Source organism: Lampetra fluviatilis, chromosome 31 (assembly GCF_964198595.1).
Source record: "Lampetra fluviatilis chromosome 31, kcLamFluv1.1, whole genome shotgun sequence".
NCBI classification, from domain to species: domain Eukaryota; kingdom Metazoa; phylum Chordata; class Hyperoartia; order Petromyzontiformes; family Petromyzontidae; genus Lampetra; species Lampetra fluviatilis.
In genome coordinates, this window is record NC_136305.1 from 1814169 (window position 1) to 1830902 (window position 16734).

The following is a 16734-nucleotide window of genomic DNA, read 5'->3' on the forward strand; positions in this document are numbered from 1 at the left end:
CCCCACATTCACACCACCCTACTCAGACAAGCAGAGTGAAGTATGGTTAAACAAAAAAAACCTCATCCAGCAGTGGATAAACAAGGGTCTCACGTGTACCATTATGCTTCGAGGCAAATAATGTTCACAAATGATGCTGTGTTATGTTTACACTGTATATAGTTTCGTGTCGAACTAGGACCTATTTTTAACAGAAGGGGTACATTGCCCATACACATCAGGCAGTTCACCAGCATTGATTGAAGCAAGCCCGAATCTACTGATGCGACAATGAATATCGAAACCAGTCCAGAGTTGGCTCGAGTTGAACGATTGCTGCCGAAAAGACGTGCTCCCAGAAGGCCGTGTGGCCGAGGGGATGTGTACTAAATACTTCAAATTTGTTATAAAGTAGAGAGACAAATATGGGAAGGGGAGGCGTTAAGTCTGCTTATTTATCTAATTACCTACGTGATCCACAGCGAGACTCGATGATGGTTATTATTGTTGTGTGTTACAATGACAAAACAGCCACTACACCCACAGTTGCATGCATTAAACAAGGCCCTGTAGACGCCGTGTCTTTGTGACAACATTCGGAAAGTAACGGGGGTGGGAGGGGGGTAAATATTTGCACGAGGATGTGGAGCGATGGCTTGGCCGTTTGCAAACAGCGATAAAATCAGCAAACACGCAGTTCGATACCTGACCACAAGACCCCGCCCCGGGGTGCCAGGGTATCGAGGGGTCTTTGTCCCCCTTAACATTTTATATGGTAGTTTAATGTCATTAACCGTGTTTTTTGAGAGTTTTCATGAATGTCAAATTATAAATACATCTTCTTGATGTATATTTCATTTCGTACTAGAAATACAATTAGACCTCTCATAAATGTCGAGTTGGGACTACCACTTCCTGAACAGTGCCCGTTGCATGCATGGGTGGCTTATCTGATGGGCTTCCACTAGGTCAGTTCAGTCTAAAACGAGGCTGGTGTACTGGCTTATGATGGGATTCTCAGTTTTCCTTCGTTGTATAAAAACGTATGTTAACATTACTTGGGCTCTGCTCTGCTGAGTAAAGATAAGTAACTTAATAGACTTTCCCCTGGGAACAAAAACAACGCAGTGAAATGAGTCGTTTATTTTATTGCTTCGGATATTTTTTGAGAGTCGCTGCCACCACTCCTCCCTCAGCAGCGAAACATGAGTCTGTCACGCTCGGCAATCATGTCAGATGTGTTAGTGCCCACGTTCAATAGACGCGCGACGAAAATACTGTAGTTCTGCAAGTGGTCAAAATGAAACAATCGATAACAGGATTCTCCCAGGGGTACGCTTACAAAGCTCACCGCCTTTAAATAACGTTCTGCATCCTCTTTGAACAACGCGAAGCACCCCATTTCCCCCCCCCCCATCAAAAGCAAACGGAACCTTTTATCATGCAAATCCTGCAGGCCATTAGGCGATTGTCAGAAGCAAAAAACAAAGCTGCATGTAAAGAGATGTAATTTGGGGAAGGCACAAAAAATGTACTACAGAAATGAGTAGGCCCACTTATGGCAGTCAGGGATGTTTAGCTTCACTTTGATTGCAACGCTTCGCATTTCTCAGTGGGACTCATTTACGAGCTTTTGTGTCCTGCGTGAAAAAAATGGCACGGGGCTCAGAAAATAACGCCACACTGGCAAGTGCATGCGTGGACAAGACAAGCGGCAATTTCACTTGTAAATGTGGTGAAAATAACGGCAATGAAAGGCGCTGAAATTGTCATGTTTCGGGGACAGCTTAAATGGTAGATTTGACGTATGTTTTTGTTGAATTGCAATTGCACGCTGAAATGATGTGCGGCGAAGTGGGAAATTACTATGATCGTATCATATGTATGGACACACGCGCACACAAGGTAAGTGTATAAATAGCGTTCAAGTGAACTCGAAGCGTCTTCCTGTTCAAACGAGCGTGGAGCGGTGCTTCTATACATTGGCGGCCCTGAGTCAGCGGTGAATTTTCCACATTCCTAGGTTGGGGCCAAACTTTTCATGGACTGATCACTGGTGAGTTGTTCACCAAATAAGGTGCTATCCTATGAATACTCGTTTACTGCTGCTCCTGGTTGGCAGATGGTGTGCTGCTGTATCAACCCTGGTATACAAGCACATGGCGGGAATATACATCCTAATTTACACTTTTGGACTGGTTGACCATCGACGTTTTCCAGGTGCTGTAAACATTTGACTGCAAGGTGGCCAAGAATTGTCAGTGCCCGTTGTAACCTCGCCGTATGCGTGGGGTTTCTTCACCAGGTTTCGCCAGGCACTTTGGCTTCCTCCCACATGGAAGTCGATCTCTCTTTAAGGGTATTGGCCAATATCTCAATGCAGGACTCTCCTGACAAGTGGCCTTGAGACGTTTGTGAAACTTTTTTGGGGTGAATAAATGGGTTTTATGCTTTGGCTATACATTTTCACTGCCGCCTGTCGCTGCTCTAACATACATGATTATATCGTGAGACATTGGCCAAAGCGCATCACCGTGACGGAGACATAGGAAAGGAAAGTTTGTTTTGCCAAAAATCGGATGAAAAGGGAACATCTGTCATCGCACGAATTGCTCAACGAGAGCGCTTCGTTGCATTTTGTTGTTCGTGAGTGCCATCTACAGTCCGACTGCGCGATGCTTGCCGCTCTGCAGCACTGTCAAAAGAAACCAGACACCCCGACAAGATGTGCTTGATGGCGCCAGGAAGATTAAAATAAACGACCATAGAGAGGCTCCGCCACAAGTACCCAGCCATTGACCCCACCGACTATCTGGGCCGGGGGGACCACCCTATGAGTTGCGGTGTAACTATCGAGTGTGCAGGCGGTGCGACTGCACGGGCCCATGGGCCAGAGAGGCAACCGAGCCCACGAGGAGTGCGGAGATTGCACAGTGGGCCCGTGCCAAGCGTAGTGCATCGCACCATGCTCCTGTGTTTTATACACCATCACCATTGTCTATTCACTGCTGAATGAGGGCCTCTCTACGCTGTCACCATCCATCGCGGTCCAGTGCTACAACCATCCGTCTCGCTCCTGCACGTGGACTGATTTCATCGCTCCACCTCCGCAGTGCTCGATCTCTGGGACACGTATTCTCTTTTGGCTGCCATTCCATCATTAATCCTCATTTACTGATACAGCGAGCGTGCTGTGACGGTGCCACCTGAAGACGGAGGCTTGTGTTGCCTCCCAAACGTCGTGATTTTTATTTTATTTTAATTTTACATTTTTACCTACGTGACTTTACCGAAAAAACCCTAGAATATGAATCCTTGCAGTCACAAAAGCTTCAAATCTATAATCATTAATCTCGTTCATCAGCCATAGTTCTGGCTAGCCGTGTGTCCTGCAGTAGCCCACTTTATTTTCTTCAATGTCAATATGTCTGTGATTTGTGTTTTTTTCCCCCCTGATGCATGTGTTTCTTTGTTATATATACACACACAAAGTAATAATATAATTGCTCCAACAATCTGAAAACAAGATCACTTATGCTGTGGCTTTACTTGACAATTACAGACAATGGCACAAATAAAATAGGATGTTTAACACGTAAATATATAAATGTGTCGTCAAACCCGCCACCACCCGACACATTTACAATGTTGCGGCTTTGCTCTCCAACACACCGATGTGCTATACTCGTAACGAATTGGCACGTTTTGTTTACGTGACAAACCTTACTTAATTGGCTGTGTCGGGTGGTGGCGGGTTTAACGACACATTTATATATTTACACAATCTAACTAAAAAAACAACAATCGAATGCATTATGGATAAAATAGGATATTTATGTGTTTTGCTGGAAAATTTTTTATCGCACTAAAAGGGAAATACTGTTCTGATGTTTCTGCTGGTTGTCCTTTTTTAGGGCATATTGTTGTTCAGAACGAGTGTTAAATTCTAACTCTACCGAAATGGAAAGGTGGGATGTAACGATTGGCTCCCCTTGCGATGTAATGAATTGTTTCTATGCATTTGCAGTAGGTTCAAGGAGACTTGGACGACGTAGTCGGAGGCACACTTATTTATTGAACTACAGTTGTATATTACAGGCGAGATATACAACACTTGAAGGGGTATCGGCCCCTTCACCCGTCTAACAGCGCCTCTAGCGGCTCCATGAGTCAAGTTAATCAGTTGCATATGGCATTCAAAACGTCATTTACACGCACAATTGTATTGTCAGTTTATGAATCGATTTTCATCGTAAAATCTATGCCTAGTGACATTGCCTTCCAGAAAGTAATTCATTCGTGCTGCACTACATATAGACGCGCAATCTTTAAGTGGGCTTGGGCAGGCCACGTCACGAGATGGGACCATGGGCGTTGGTTCCAGACGGACTTGGAAGCCAAAGCAGGTAAATACACCGGGGATCACGTCCGTCGCAGAGATGGAGCGATGGAATTATCTCGAGTTCAGGAGCTTGATGGCTTGTTGCATTGCAGGACCGCGATATGGGTGCAGCGGTAGAGGAGGACTTGTCACGGCCGATGATGACGATGAAATGTTAAATAAAGATTTGCTAAGTAGTACATTACACTCTGTCTTTACCTAATGGGGATGGCCTATATTTCATGCCATGTCATTAATATCTTTCTAGATTTGAAGCTTTCGTGACTGCAAGGATTCATATTCTTAGGTTTTTTCGGTAAAGTCACGTAGGTAAAGAATTTAAATAAATAAAAGTAAAATAAAAAATAAAATAAAAAATCACGACGTTTCGGAGGCAACACAAGCTTCCGTCTTCAGGTGGAACCGTCACAGCACGATAGCTGTATCAAGTAAGATAAATTCCAAGAAAACAGTCCTTGTATATATACTGGTTGAGGGTGGGAGGAGTCAAGGCAGGCACCTGGATATAATTATTATTGTGAGGTTCGGTGCGGCTGAAGCACGCTGCTAGGAATGAGCCTTTGTTGTGTAGACTGGTTGAACTGGGAGGTTCCAAGAGTTGTTACGGTGCGGCTCATTAATATCTGTAGCTTAGACCCTGCCTCACAAGGGAGGGTGGGTGCCAAGTCCACTCGACGGTGTCAGTAATTGTAACGGACGAGCAGAACTGGTAGAGGACATTCAAGGGCTGAGCATCTTCCCGTGATAACGATCAGCTCAGAGCCATGCTCATGTTTGGACTGTGTGGAGCGTAGCCGGCCATATTTGGGTCACTGACGTGGCTGTGGTATTTAGAAAATCCCACCCGTAAATTTTTTACCCCAGTGTTTTATTGTAGTTTGCGCTGTTTTGAGTGCCTCCAAACGAGTCATTGTTGCACACTCACCACTCAGGATCGCTCTTGAATTTACTTACTCCTGCTCGGAAGTACGGATCAGAAACGTGGACACTGACAAATAATATAGAATAATACCTGAAAAGTGTGTAAAGAAGGAAGCACGGGGAATGGCATGCTTGGAATTACACTTAGAGACTGAAGGAGGAACAGCATTCGATAGCGTATGCGTGCTAAAGACATACTTCTAATTTCGATTTAAAGCTTTCGTGACTGCAGGGATTCATATTCTTGGTTCTTTCGGTAAAGTCACGTAGAAGGGAAATTATAAAATAATAAAAATTAAACATAATAAAATAATAAAAATGAAACATAATAAAATAATAAAAATAAAACATAATAAAATTATAAAAATAAAACATAATAAAATAATAAAAATAAAACATGATACAATTCTCACGACGTTTCGGCCACAGCGCAAGCAGCCGTCCTCAGGTGAAGAACAGAGCGCTCTGTAATGTTTTATTTATTATTATTTTATTATTTCCCTTCTACGTGACTTCACTGAAAGAACCAAGAATAAAATTCAAATTGTTAATAAATGTAAGAGGGCTTGGCCCAGAACACATCATGACTGGAATAAACAATGGCTGGTGGTTGACACTAATGACAGTGGCAACCAAATGAGAGAACATGCCAGACGGGACGTCGAATGGAGAGATGGAGCGATGATAGCCCACGTGCAGGAGCTCAACGCGTTGTTGTATCAAGAGACCGAGAGATGGCGACAACTCAGGGTGGCCTTCACCCAGCAGTGGACAGATCATGGCGGATGCTGATTTGATTAGAGAATAATTTATTTTCAACATTTTGGTGAGTAGAGCACATCTCGTGGATGCAAAGGTGATGTAAACTCTTTTCAAATACGAATAAAAAAATATTGATCCTTACGCGTGTGATTCTATCAGCTTAGGAACTCATAAATTAATCAATAAATTATTTGTTATACTAGCAAAATAATGAGCATCCTCGTAAATGATCTGAGTTCACTATCCGCTATGATGTTTCCACTGCTGGATGAAGGCCACTCCGTACCATCCCTCGTGATGCCAAAACCCCTCTGCTCAGTGACTGAGTTCATAAGACTGATTATTTTTTTACTCTCAGATTTCTTGAATACATCGACCATGGAAGCCCAAATGTCGATTTTGACTCAACGTAATGCAGTTACCCCCCACCGACAGCCAAGTGGCTTCAATACATCAATAGAACACAATGCCAGTGTAAACAGACTGGAGGTCATTTGATTTTGTAATCTGGCTCGACACACAATTTCACACGACTCTTTTTTATTGAAAGTGTTCTCAGGCTTGGCTTATAAAAATGACGAAAAGTATTCACACGTGACTTCCCAAAGTTGTGCTCTCCCATACGCTCCAATGTGGCGGGTTCACAACTCGTGTCCTTCGGAACCCCCGTACGATCCACAATTCACGTTCACCAACATTTCCCATTGACAGATTAAAAAATAAAATAAAAACCCATCACTTCGGATTGGTTCAGCTCAGGGACCTTGAATTATTCAGCAATTCGCATCAACCACAGTCACCTTACACCAGCCAGACTAAAAAAAGCGAAACACCGCAGTAAATGGCTCAACAGATCAATAACAGTTGTGAAGTACAATGTGGGCACCCAAATCCTCGGGCCAGCGTGCAGAACTTATCCCAAAAAGTCTGGGTAAAAAATGCCATCGTTTTCCGCAGTAAAGAAACGTAGACATATACAGCCATTTGTTAATCCACCGCTTGCTTGATGAAGGCCTCAAGGCGCCATGTGGGGCGTGGGAGGTTGTTTGACCATACTTCACCACGCGAGGTGGTGCGGTTTGCGGGGGGGGGGGGGTCCTAGGACGGGTTCAGATATCACTCGCCGGGTTCATAGAGCAGTGCGCTAACCACTGCGCCACGCATCCCCAGACATGTACATTCTGTATTACTCTTCTTCATATTCTCAACTAAAAGTTCCAATCGTTGAGTGGGACTGACTGCTCGCAATTTCTTTCTCCACGTTACCGCCCCGCGTTTAATTGTAAGCGCTGGGAGCTGGATGGTGGGATTCCTAGGGGACTGGAGTTGGAGCCGCGTGGCCTCCTTGAGCACTCGAACACGCACAGAGTTTGCGGACTCTGCTCGTGTACGGGTGGATTGCACTGACGTCACTACAACGTATACCCATTCAGTGTTTTAACGTCGCATAGATGACCCAGCTCTGTGTTCTTCACGGACGCATGAAACCTCACACGGGGCTTTGTTGCTCACGGCAAACTTCACCGGTCGCTGGAAGACCAGAAGGTGGCACGTGACGAGTAGACACTTGACGTGGTGTGCCGGGTGTGAACATATTGTCAGTGGTTGCCGACGTGTTCCGACCCGGCTGAAATGAAACCCTCATCAGAAAGGTTGTTACTGGGGTTAGAGGATCACACGAAAGACGCAATCCAATTATTTTCGCATCCAAATGTCTCCTTTGTACCATAATACAATTTGATAACTACAACATTCTGTACCTTTCGTTTTATTTTTTACATCCCCTTTGTCAATCCACTGCTGGATGTAGACCTCTCCACACCATGTCGATCATGGTTTATTTAAACATACTTCACCACGCTGCTTTATGTAAGTTGGTGAAGGGGTGCACTTGACACGATCAGATATCACTGGCCACTGATGTTCGCCATTGTCAGGAATCGAACTCAGGGAAGCGAGTTCATAGGGCAGTGCGCTAACTGCTGCACCACAGCTCCGTCACCCACTCCGAGACATTTGTATTCAATTTTTAGTGGAACGGATGAATCGCTGCCATCTGGCAAATATCCCTTTGTAAGCAAATGTGAATCTCAAGGGTTAGTCCTGGTCACATAAAGTATCTCAACAATGTTTTTGACACTCAAAAGATTAGTAATAAAATTGTGTCTTATCATGTGTGGGACATCCAACTGCATGGCAAGGGAGATACCTGCAAGAGGCAGAGAATAAAATATTAATTTACCCTTTGGCACAAGTGCTGTTGTAGAGAGCACCTTTTAAGACTGACCAGCACAGCACACAAGGTGGTGATTTGCCTAGAAGCGGGCGTGCCTGATCACCTTTGTCTCCCCAATTTTCTGATGTCAACTTGGAGGAGGCAAGGTTCAGTTAGTAATTGCCACTGGTTATCATCCACAGACAGCTATGACACGTGACGACGCATCGGCTCATCTCGTTGCATCGATTATTACCCATAATATAGGTTTTTTTGGGGTTAGATCGCGTAAATATAAATGTGTCGCTAAACCCACCACCCGACACAGCCAAAATGTCAGGTTATCAGGTTGTAAATGTTGTGGATTTGCTCTCCAACACACCGGTGTGCTGGACTAGTAACGACTTGCCATGCTCTGTTTACGTGACAAACCTTCCTAATTGGCCGTGTCGGGTGGTGGCGGGTTTAACGACACATTTATATTGATGCGAAAACACCTATATTATGGATGATATTGGTCGCAAAAGCCTACGTGTTAGATCGATCATCACGCTCACCATACATGCATCCAGTCACGCACGTGGAAATCAAATTGATTCCAATTCAATAATAATTTGTAATCGGTTTACGTGAACTGGAGGTGCTATAATTCTGTACAGTATTCACCACTGTAAAACGTATTATTGAATCGAATCCTGACACTTAATAGTGAAAATCATTGAATCGTGAATTTGGGGGAAATGCCTACACAGGAGTGCAGTACGCTAACCACCACGGCAACACTCACCACAATGTGTATACTGTACATATATTCATATAAAATACACGCAATGTTATTTGTGAATAGTAGTTAAGCTGCATGTCTGTTAATAATTTAACCACGGCTGATGACTGTTCAATAGAATGCCCACGACGACTTCGAGCTTGCATCCACAGGACGGCTTTTTGGAAAAAGCAAAAGCAGATGCAACCAGGCTTCATGAACCCAAAAGTTCACACATGAGCTGTGCAAAAAAATTAAGGGCAGTTAATATAAATGCAGTGGTTTTTTTCTCTCTCTCTGTCTCTATCTCTGTAAGACGAGAACCTCCAACGAGGCTCCATCCCACGCAGGAGCTGGCTGGGATGAGGCTCCATGACCCCTGACCCCCATGACCCAATACGATGAATGTGGCCTCCTAATATGGATAATGACCATGCCCAATAGTTACCGTCATCTCTAGCTTATGAGACACACCACCACCACCCCCCTCGCTGCCTATTTTAAAGCAATATTTTAAGGTTTTGTCTTACAACCCGGTCGGTGTATGTGTGTGCGCACGATCATATTTGTGTGACTTTATTGATATCGGGCACATGTTCCGGGCGTGACTTATTTTCTGGAGTGTCTTACAGTCCAGAAAATAGGCGATTATCTTCTACGGCACGAAGTAGGGTATCTCTGTCTTGTGTTTGTGTGTGTGTGTATTATATACATAGAGACGGCTGTGACTTCTTCAGGAAGTCCCTTGGCCTTTGGAGCCACTGGTGCCATGACCGCTCCCTTGCCCTCTCCACTTCCCTCTGGTCCATCTCCTGCGTCGTTCAAACGGAGACAGCTTCAATCGCGTCCAGTGTTTGATGCTGTGGCCCACCGTGACGTCATACTCTAATAATGCGAGTGGAGTTAAATGTTGCCACTAATACAGTCAAGCCAATGCTTAAAACTATTACAATCTGAAACCAATTGTTTTATATTACCCCTCCCACCAAAACAAATCGGGCCCAGAACTTATTTAGTTTCACTTATAGGGAGGTAAAGCCTGACGCTGTTAATTACTATAAAGTCTCATGTTAGAATGTTAGATGCTTACTGACATATCATCCCTGTCATCAGTAAACCGAGTAATTCATCTTCCGTGGAGTGTGACGCTGGGAGCAATTGGACAGAGCCCACACGTGGTTGCTTGTACCGGACTACATGAAGTGATTGTTGTTGTTGTTGTTATTAGACACGTAATGAGCCAGTCCATAAATGTGATCAAGCGACATACGAACGACGCGTAACTACACCCAGTGGTCGACAGTGCAGAGACCTCCCCCAGCTGAGGGAACTTGTATTCGGGAGCGGGATTAGGGTGGGATTGGGATCGGGTGTGAGAGGGAGATCAGGATGAGAGTGGGATCAGGGTGGAAGTGCAATCAGGGTGGGAGTAGGATTAGAATGAGATTGAGATCAGGGTGTGAGTGGGATCGTGGTTGCGAGTGGGTTCGGGGTTTTTAGTGGGATCAGGGTTGTGAATGGGATCGTGGTTGTGAGTGGGATTGGGGTTGTGAGTGGGATTGGGGTTGTGAGTGGGATTGGGGTTGGTGAATGGGATTGGGGTTGTGAGTGGGATTGGGGCTGTGAGTGGGATTGGGGTTGTGAGTGGGATCGTGCCTGTGAGTGGGATCGTGGTTGTGAGTGTGATCGTGGCTGTGAGTGGGATCGTGGCTGTGAGTGGCATCGGGTTCGACCGTGTCACGGTGGGCTGTGTGGACTGTGCACTTCAATTCGTCTCTCGCTCTCGCATCGCCGCCGCTCAGTCGTCATCCCAGCTCGTCCAGTGGAAGCGCGGCCCCAGGTCCAGCTTCACCTTCTTGCCCTGGCGCAGGCTGCCACTGGCGCTCGCATTGTGCTGGGCCTGCAGGCTGACCTGCAGGCCCGAGCTGAGCAGAGGGTGCGTCGGGCCCGACGTCAATGACAGGATGTCCTGTGTCGGAAGGAAACACGAAGGGTGGGAGGGGGGAAGGGGGCGCACACAGAAGGGGCGATTGTATTTGGGGCGCGGAAAATTAACTCCACATTTTACGCTCAGCCGTTTTACGGCACCGGTGGGGGAATGTTTCCCTCACCGAGGCCCAAATACAACTTTCAAATGGCTTTGGCGTGCCAGGGATTAGCAGGCAGTAATAATAGTATTAATAACGCGAAATATCGGTTGTTCGTCGGCCGAGTGCGAAGAGGCCCTTGCAGTGACAGAAGTGGATGAGCGAGATCAAATTAGCAACAGATCATTACCAGTTCAAAAATGCTTCCCCTCTAGAATCTGATTCATAAAAAATAAGAATTTACATTTGCAAAGGCGCATCTCAACCGTAGAACCCAAATGCGCCTTGGATGGAAAGCAGTCAGCAAAGGCACAGAGCTCCAAGGCTAAAGGAGCTGCAGTGGCAAAAGGCCGATGACCCCCAGGAAAGGACGAGTGCAGGCAAGGTGTTTGCAGTGATGGGTATATTATCCATAGCACAGTTTTTATTGGGTTAGATCGCGTAAATATATAAATGTGTCGTTAAACCTGCCACCGCCCGACACAGCCAACTAGTAAGGGGTTTGTCACGTAAACAGAACGCGCGTGTACCTGCAGCCCTTGCACCACGCTCTGGATGCCGTCGCCGCTGCTGGACGAGTGGCCGGAGCTGGAGCCACGGCGCAGTCTGCGCCCGCGGGCCTCGTTGCTGAGGCTGAAATTGCAGGACACCTCGGCGCTGTTCGTCTCCGCCGTGTGCGACTCGAAGTAGGACTCGCGCGAGAGGCTCATGGCCAGCGGCACGTACAGCTGCGCGGAGGCGACAAAACAGAAATAAGAACGAAAGTTAACGGCGCCGTCAACGCGGCAGCGAGGCGTTGGCGTGGGCGTGGCTGCCGCCTGAGCGCCGGTGAATTTGGATTCTCGTGACGAAAACCTGGGAGGTGGGGATTTATTTTCCACTGTGAAACTACCGCGTGCTGGCGGCGTAACCGTGACAACGCCATGCGTCACGTGCGCGTGCGTTGTGACGTCGCGTGGCTACGTTGTAAGTACGTGTGCCCGTTAACATGTATATCTTGTCTCCAGGTGTCTACATTCTTTTGTTTCTATTGCTTTTATCTCATTAAACTGAATATTGTCTTCGGATCTTTCTTTTCTTGTTTTCTCTCTCTCTTATCTCAACAATCTGCATCTCTATGTCTCAGTGAGCCGTATCTCTTAGCGGCTCCAATAACCTTCATGGGCCACAGTTGAAGAACTCTGGGCTAGAGAATCTCGGGTGGAGCAGTTGGGTGGATTCATGATCCCGCTGCAATCATCGATTCACTCAATTCACTCTCTTTCACTTGTTTATTGCTTCCTTGGTCGCTCTTTCATTGCTCCCATCGCCGATGTCGAGGACTCTTGACGAGGTGAATGATTGGTGGCAGCGCGGGAGGTTGACTCGGTGGAGGCACCAGTTTGGTAACGTCGGGAAGGGTGTGGATGTGAGGACAATGAGACACCTGGGCACGTGGGTAGAACCCACAATTTGCGTATTGTATTGGCTAATAAGAGCAGGTGCGGTGAGTGGGGTGTGGGGGGGATAATTAAATTCACTGGGTGCATGTTTCGATTTAAAGCTTTCGTGACTGCAGGGATTCATATTCTTGGTTATTTCGGTAAAGTCACGTAGAAGAAAAATAATAAAATAATAAAAATAAAACATAATTAAATAAAAAAATAAAACATAATAACATTCTCACGACGTTTCGGCCACAACGCAAGCAGCGGCTGCTTGCGTTTTTATTTTTATTATTTTATTATTTCCCTTCTACGTGACTTCACTGGGTGCATTTCGATTGTACAAAGAAGAGGCGTGAGTAGCGAGGGAGGCAACAACCACGTGGCAACTTTGACAGCTTCAGCAGCAGCAGCAGAGCTGTCGGGCTGTGGCAGACACCCAGAAGGGCTGTCTGTGATGAGCCTCCTGCAGGAGAGGGGCTGGATGAGGCCGAATGCCGAACATGACGGAGCCAGCAGCAGCAGTAGCAGCAGCAGCAGTAGCAGCAGCAGCAGCAGCTCCGCCTTGGAGCGATTCGGGGGTTGCTGCACGAGCCAAGGTACCGGCGTGCGTGGGGGAGTTAGCGGGCTGCCGTGGAAATGTACGACTGGGCCTCCCCTAGGTCGACTCGGCCTCGAATGAGTACCTGGTGCGGTGCGTAAACACCGCCAATAGGGAGACAAAGGCGGCCGGGCGTGGTGCTGGCCACCCATCTAGTCGTGGCGCCGTGCCGGCCTTCATCGGTGCTGCTACTCGCTAAGAGGAATTGTCTCAAAAGTCTGTGCAGGCTCTGCTGAACAGACTTTCTCTCTCTCAAATTTAGCAATCTTTGGAAGAACGTAATCAACCAGGTAGGGTGTTGGCTGTTGTGTTGGCCGGCTCTCTGTGTTGTATTGCATTATATTTCTAAGTTTACTAGGTTTTTGTTTTCTCTTTCATTCGTACCTGATGATGATTGCTTGTGTTGCAATCGAAACGTCGTATGCTATTATTAAATTATTTTTTTTCTTTCTACGTGACTTTACCGAAAGAACCAAAGTTTTCTGCTGGGGATCTTTGTTGTCCACGTGCTGTCTCATCCTCCCACGTGACGTTGACAAGACGGTCCGTTCAAACCCGCCGCTGTCTGTTGCCCGCGTGGTCTCACACAGCTCACTCGATTCCCCTGCATCACTCGTCTTCTGGTGATGTCGTTATAATAATAGAAAATAGTATTTTTTTTTTTCTAAACAACATCACTCAGTCTTCTCGTGATGTCGTTTTTAATAATAATACAAAAGTATTTTTGTGGATTTTCTTGCACCCTATCTTCTTCTCCCCATCCCCTGTTTTGCCGGGATGGGATTTGTACTTCCAGCATTTGTAAAGTGATTTGCACTGCTGTAGCATTTAAGTGCCGAATAAATGTAAATCAATACGCACACATGCTGATCATACTCAACATCATACTCAACAGTTAAACATGACATTGCTCAATTAAAGACACTGTAGCCGATAAGGGGTTTGTGTTCATGAACACAGGAAGATATTTTAACTACAGTAGTTTACATTTAAAGTAAAATCGCCTTTGTTTTGTGACACAGTTGCTCCGATTTAAATTTGCGTCATCCCTGTACGGTTCTTAGTTTTTTATTTTCGTCATTTCGGTGATTCTGGTCGCTCTCTTGCCGCGTCAACAAAATCAACTTGAAACTCGTCACCCCTCGTGCGCTCATCCACGTCGCCTCGTGTCCGAACCCCGTCGGCTGCAGCCCCCCCCCACGAGTGTGACGGTGGCAGCGTGCCCCCCACCCCCCACTAGTGTAACGGTGTCAGCGTGCCCCCCCCCCACTAGTGTAACGGTGGCAGCGTGCCCCCCACCCCCCACTAGTGTAACGGTGGCAGCGTGCCCCCCACCCCCCACTAGTGTAACGGTGGCAGCGTGCCCCCCACCCCCCACTAGTGTAACGGTGGCAGCGTGCCCCCCACCCCCCCACTAGTGTAACGGTGGCAGCGTGCCCCCCACTAGTGTAACGGTGTCAGCGTGCCCCCCACCCCCCACTAGTGTAACTGTGACAGCGTGCCCCCCCCCCCCCCACCGGGCGTGCTACCGGAGTGAAGCTGTCCTGCTCGCGGAGCCGCTGCTCCCACATCTCGAGGCGCCGCTCGCGCTCCCGCAGCTCCTCCTCCTTGCTGCTCAAGTCTCGCTCCAGCTCCTTGAGTCGCTCCAGTTTCGCGTCGATCTCGCCCCTTTGCAACGAAGGCACACGCGGGGGGGGGGGGGGCACACACGGGGGGGGGGGGGGCATACGCGTGGGGCACACGCGGCGAGGTTGGACAACCCCGGTGGCAGTGGCGGCGATTGAGGGCCCGAGTTTGATTCCCGCAACACCAAGTGCGCGTAAACGTCGGCAACGGGTGAAACGAAGGTGGCCAGGCATGGTACTGGCCACCTACCCCCTCGTGTGCTGTGCTGACCTTAATAGGTGGCTACTCGCTCGCAACACTTGCCCAAAAATTATGTTAAGGCAATATGGGGGGGTGACTTTGTTTTTGTGTTTGGTGGCACTGGTAGTTGAAAGGCATCGGTGGTGGCGGCGGCGGTGGCGGCGGTGGCGGTGGTGGCGGTGGCGATGGTTGTCGTGGTCCAAACACACCTGGGCCTGTCCGGTCACCTCTAGCGAGCTTTCGACACTTCACGTGGCCTGGCCTGGCCAGGCACAGGCGCCGTGTTGATGTCAACGCCACTTAGTGGCGAATGGCAGTTGTTGTTGTTGGTGGTGGCGGTTGTGATGCTGGTGGTATTATTGGTGGTGTGGCGATGGCCGTGTTGGTGATCGCCGTAATAGAAGTGGTGGTGGAGCGGTAATAGTGGTGATGGTGGCAGTTGTAATATTGTAAAACAATTGGAGTGTTAGTGGTTGTGATATTGGTGGTGATGCCAGTTGCAGTGATGTTGGTTCGTGGTGGCAGAGGTGGCTCAACCAATCGCCATTCATCCCAATTGCGTCACCGTGAGTCGCGTCACAAGGTGAATTCACGTCCCAATGAACGTCCCAGGAAGACAACACCGTGGGGAACAACTTTTGCAGCCTCCTCAATCGGAGGCATTTGACACAACACACTCGAGGAGGGTGCCCTTTCATGCTTTGCGACGGAGCGTTTTCCCACTTGTCGGTCACGTGGCGTCTCGGCCAGCCCGAATCAAGTGAACATCTTTAAGTTGCAAAACACCGCGTGATCGTCACGCTCAAACGGAGGGCAGTACCGCTGGGTTCAAAGCCCGGGCTGGGAGCGGGTGCCCCCCCCCCCGCCACCCAGTGCCCTACCGCGTGCGGACCTCACCTCCACTCAGCCTTGTTGTGCAGGAAGCAGTTGCACTGATTTGGCAGTCGACTGTCGTTGAGCATGGCTTCGAGCGCCTGCAGGACCTCCTTGAAGTGTGGGCGACGCTGCGGAGAGGAGACCCATAGGCTGTCAACCCATCGCGGTTCATGTCCCCGTGTTCTTGTGCAGGGAAATTGAGTTTTCAGGGCCACACGGTGTACAGCCGTTTCAAAACGGGCACAACATTTTTTTTGTTTAGCAACTTAATTTTTGTCTTTGTTTTTGTGTTTCTCGTTTGTGATGGGACTTTGTAGGATGAACGTTGAGATTTATAAAGGCACGGGGTGACCAATAAGGTCTGACTTGGTCTGTAATAAGGTAGAGCGCTGATGAGGGGTTCACATCTATGGGAGACGCGAATGATTTAACAACAGCGGTGGCGGACGGAGAAATCTTACGGAAGGCATCGCATGGTGTGTGATTTCCTTGTGGTGGAGTGACATTGCCTCGTGGTGGAGTGACATTGCCTCGTGGTGGAGTGTGATTGCCTCGTGGTGGAGTGTGATTGCCTAGTGGTGGAGTGAGATTGCCTCGTGGTGGAGTGAGATTGCCTCGTGGTGGAGTGACATTGCCTCGTGGTGGAGTGAGATTGCCGAGTGAGATTTCCTAGTGGTGGAGTGTGATTGCCTCGTGGTGGAGTGTGATTGCTTCGTGGTGGAGTGACATTGCCTCGTGGTGGAGTGAGATTTCCGAGTGAGATTGCCTAGTGATGGAGTGTGATTGCCTCGTGGTGGAGTGTGATTGCTTCGTGGTGGAGTGACATTGCCTCGTGGTG

The 16734-nt window shown here is 47.8% G+C and overlaps 1 protein-coding gene across 1 annotated transcript in view; it reads right to left on the bottom strand.

The window, feature by feature from the left end:
• Positions 1-6599: 6599 nt before the first annotated feature.
• MAP3K20 (mitogen-activated protein kinase kinase kinase 20) overlaps positions 6600-16734 on the bottom strand; it is a 38346-nt gene continuing 28211 nt past the window's right edge. The window contains exons 9-12 of the mRNA XM_078870835.1: positions 15918-16024; positions 14684-14822; positions 11660-11857; positions 6600-11011 (exon numbers count right to left, since the gene is read on the bottom strand). Of these exons, the coding sequence (XP_078726961.1) occupies positions 10841-11011; positions 11660-11857; positions 14684-14822; positions 15918-16024 (615 nt within the window). The 3' untranslated portion in view covers positions 6600-10840. The remainder of the gene's footprint in view (positions 11012-11659; positions 11858-14683; positions 14823-15917; positions 16025-16734) is intronic.